At 50.7% G+C, this 1,846-nt stretch overlaps 1 protein-coding gene across 1 annotated transcript; it reads right to left on the reverse strand.

Annotated features, from left to right (window-relative positions):
- Positions 1-220: 220 nt before the first annotated feature.
- On the reverse strand, positions 221-1,553 carry OSR1 (odd-skipped related transcription factor 1). Its single transcript, XM_009643017.2, has 2 exons — positions 907-1,553; positions 221-356 (listed from the first exon to the last, which is right to left on the reverse strand). The coding sequence occupies exons 1-2, from the start codon at positions 1,551-1,553 to the stop codon at positions 221-223; spliced, it is 783 nt and encodes a 260-aa protein (XP_009641312.1).
- Positions 1,554-1,846: the final 293 nt, after the last annotated feature.

Here is a 1,846-nt window from a genome sequence, read left to right on the forward strand (position 1 = left end):
CGTTCGTTTATATCTTAAACACAAAATAATCTTTTCACCCACGACTTAGGAAGTTAGTTGCTTGGGCAGGGGGCAGGGGAGGGAGAGGAGATTTTGCTCTTTTTAAAGTACAAACAAAAACAAAACACAAAGTTCAGTGCTCCCATCCTGAAAGTTTTGTTTCTGCTCTGGTTTTGGTGTAAAGTCTGAAGGGGAGGAAAAGTTCATAGAAGTTGGAGATTCAGCACTTAAGTTTGCCGGGTTTCAGTTCCTTTACTTGCGTGTGCAGTGTCTTGTGGACAGCTAGCGTTCTGGACTGGCAAAATCCTTTCCCGCATTCTTGACACTTAAAAGGCTTTTCTTTAGAATGGATATATCTAGGGAGAGAAAAAAAAAAAACAATATGTCAGAAATAAGTAGCCTGAACTCGGCAGTGATCTACCTGATGGAGAACACGCTGGAGCTTTTTACACCTACTGCTGAGACCGCGAGTGCGGGAGTGCAGCACTCAGACGATGGTGTGTGTGTGCAAGAGAGGGGATGTCGGAGGCTTACAAGGGTGCTTTCCTTAGGGATAAAGAGCTTATCCCTAACTTTGAGGTCACTGGGCTGTGTGTCTTCATGACACTTCTGAATGATCGCAAAGGCAGAGGACACAAAACGATGCAAATGGAGGGTGAAAACATCTGTGGAAGCTAAGAAGGCGGCTGTGCAAGTCATTTCTGCCCAGTGAGTACAACAGGCCTGTCTTCTGAAGTGAGTTATCTGGACTTCTCCACCGGCAGTGGGGAAACGAAACCCTTGAGGGAACACTGCTGGCTGGCCAGGGACGTGACTTTTCTTACAAGCACCTTCACGAGTGTAAGTGGGTAACCGGGAGAGTATGGACACACAAGGAAAAAAGGACAGGAGAAGAGGAATCGTTACCTGTGATCCCTCAGGTGATCCTGTCTTCTGAAGGCCTTGTGGCAAATGTCACATGTGTAGGGCCGTTCATCAGTGTGGGTTCTTTCATGGATCAAAAGGTTGTAGGACTTGGTGAAGTGCCTGCCACAGAATTTACACACGAACTCCTTCTTGGTTTTGGATGGTAACCTTCCCCGCGTGGGTTTCTTCTCTGGAGAGAGTTTAGTCACCTCAAGCAAAGACCCCAGCCCTGGGGGGGAGCCCTGACTGTCTGCCTGTCCCAGTTTAGAGTGGTCCTCTTGTGTGGCAGCCACTGCTAAGTTGGCAAAGTCGAAGCGGGGTTTGGCTTTGAGGGTCACATTGGTGGCCTCTTGCTTGGGCTGGATGACATGTGGGAAGAGTGGGAAGGTCGGCAGCTGGAACCGTGCATCCACCAGGCTCGATACGCTGGGCACCTTGGAGAAGGAGGAGCGGGGCAGATGCATGGCCGGGTAGCCCAAAGTCCACTGGTGCAGGTGTACGGCATGCAGGGCGCTGAAGCCGTAGAGGTTGGAGAGGTGGTCAGAGGGCACGGCGGGCAGCCCGTTGAACGCTTGCAGGAAGGAGTAGTTGGTGAGCTGGAGGGAAGGGTGGATAGGCACTGGGGCCGGCAGGGTCTTACTCCCCATGGTGGCCGCTCAGAAAGAGGATCTTGGGAACAAGGGAGGAAAAGATCTGGAAAACAAAGATGAAGAGAGGAAGAGGGAAAGGTGTATCTATATGAAGATAAAAGCAGAGGTCATTTCTCACCTCACCCCTCGTTAATGCCATTCTCCAAAGCCACAGGAGAAGGCCTAACCAGACCATGAGTGTATCCCCACAGATCTCCAGACTCTCCCTTTCTCCATCCCTCACACACAGAAGTTGTACCCCATCCACAGTCATTCACCCCCAACAGCATCCCCATGCCAGGTAGACCTCC

This window comes from Egretta garzetta, unplaced genomic scaffold (genome assembly GCF_000687185.1).
Source record: "Egretta garzetta isolate BGI_Z169 unplaced genomic scaffold, ASM68718v1 scaffold847, whole genome shotgun sequence".
Taxonomy (NCBI): domain Eukaryota; kingdom Metazoa; phylum Chordata; class Aves; order Pelecaniformes; family Ardeidae; genus Egretta; species Egretta garzetta.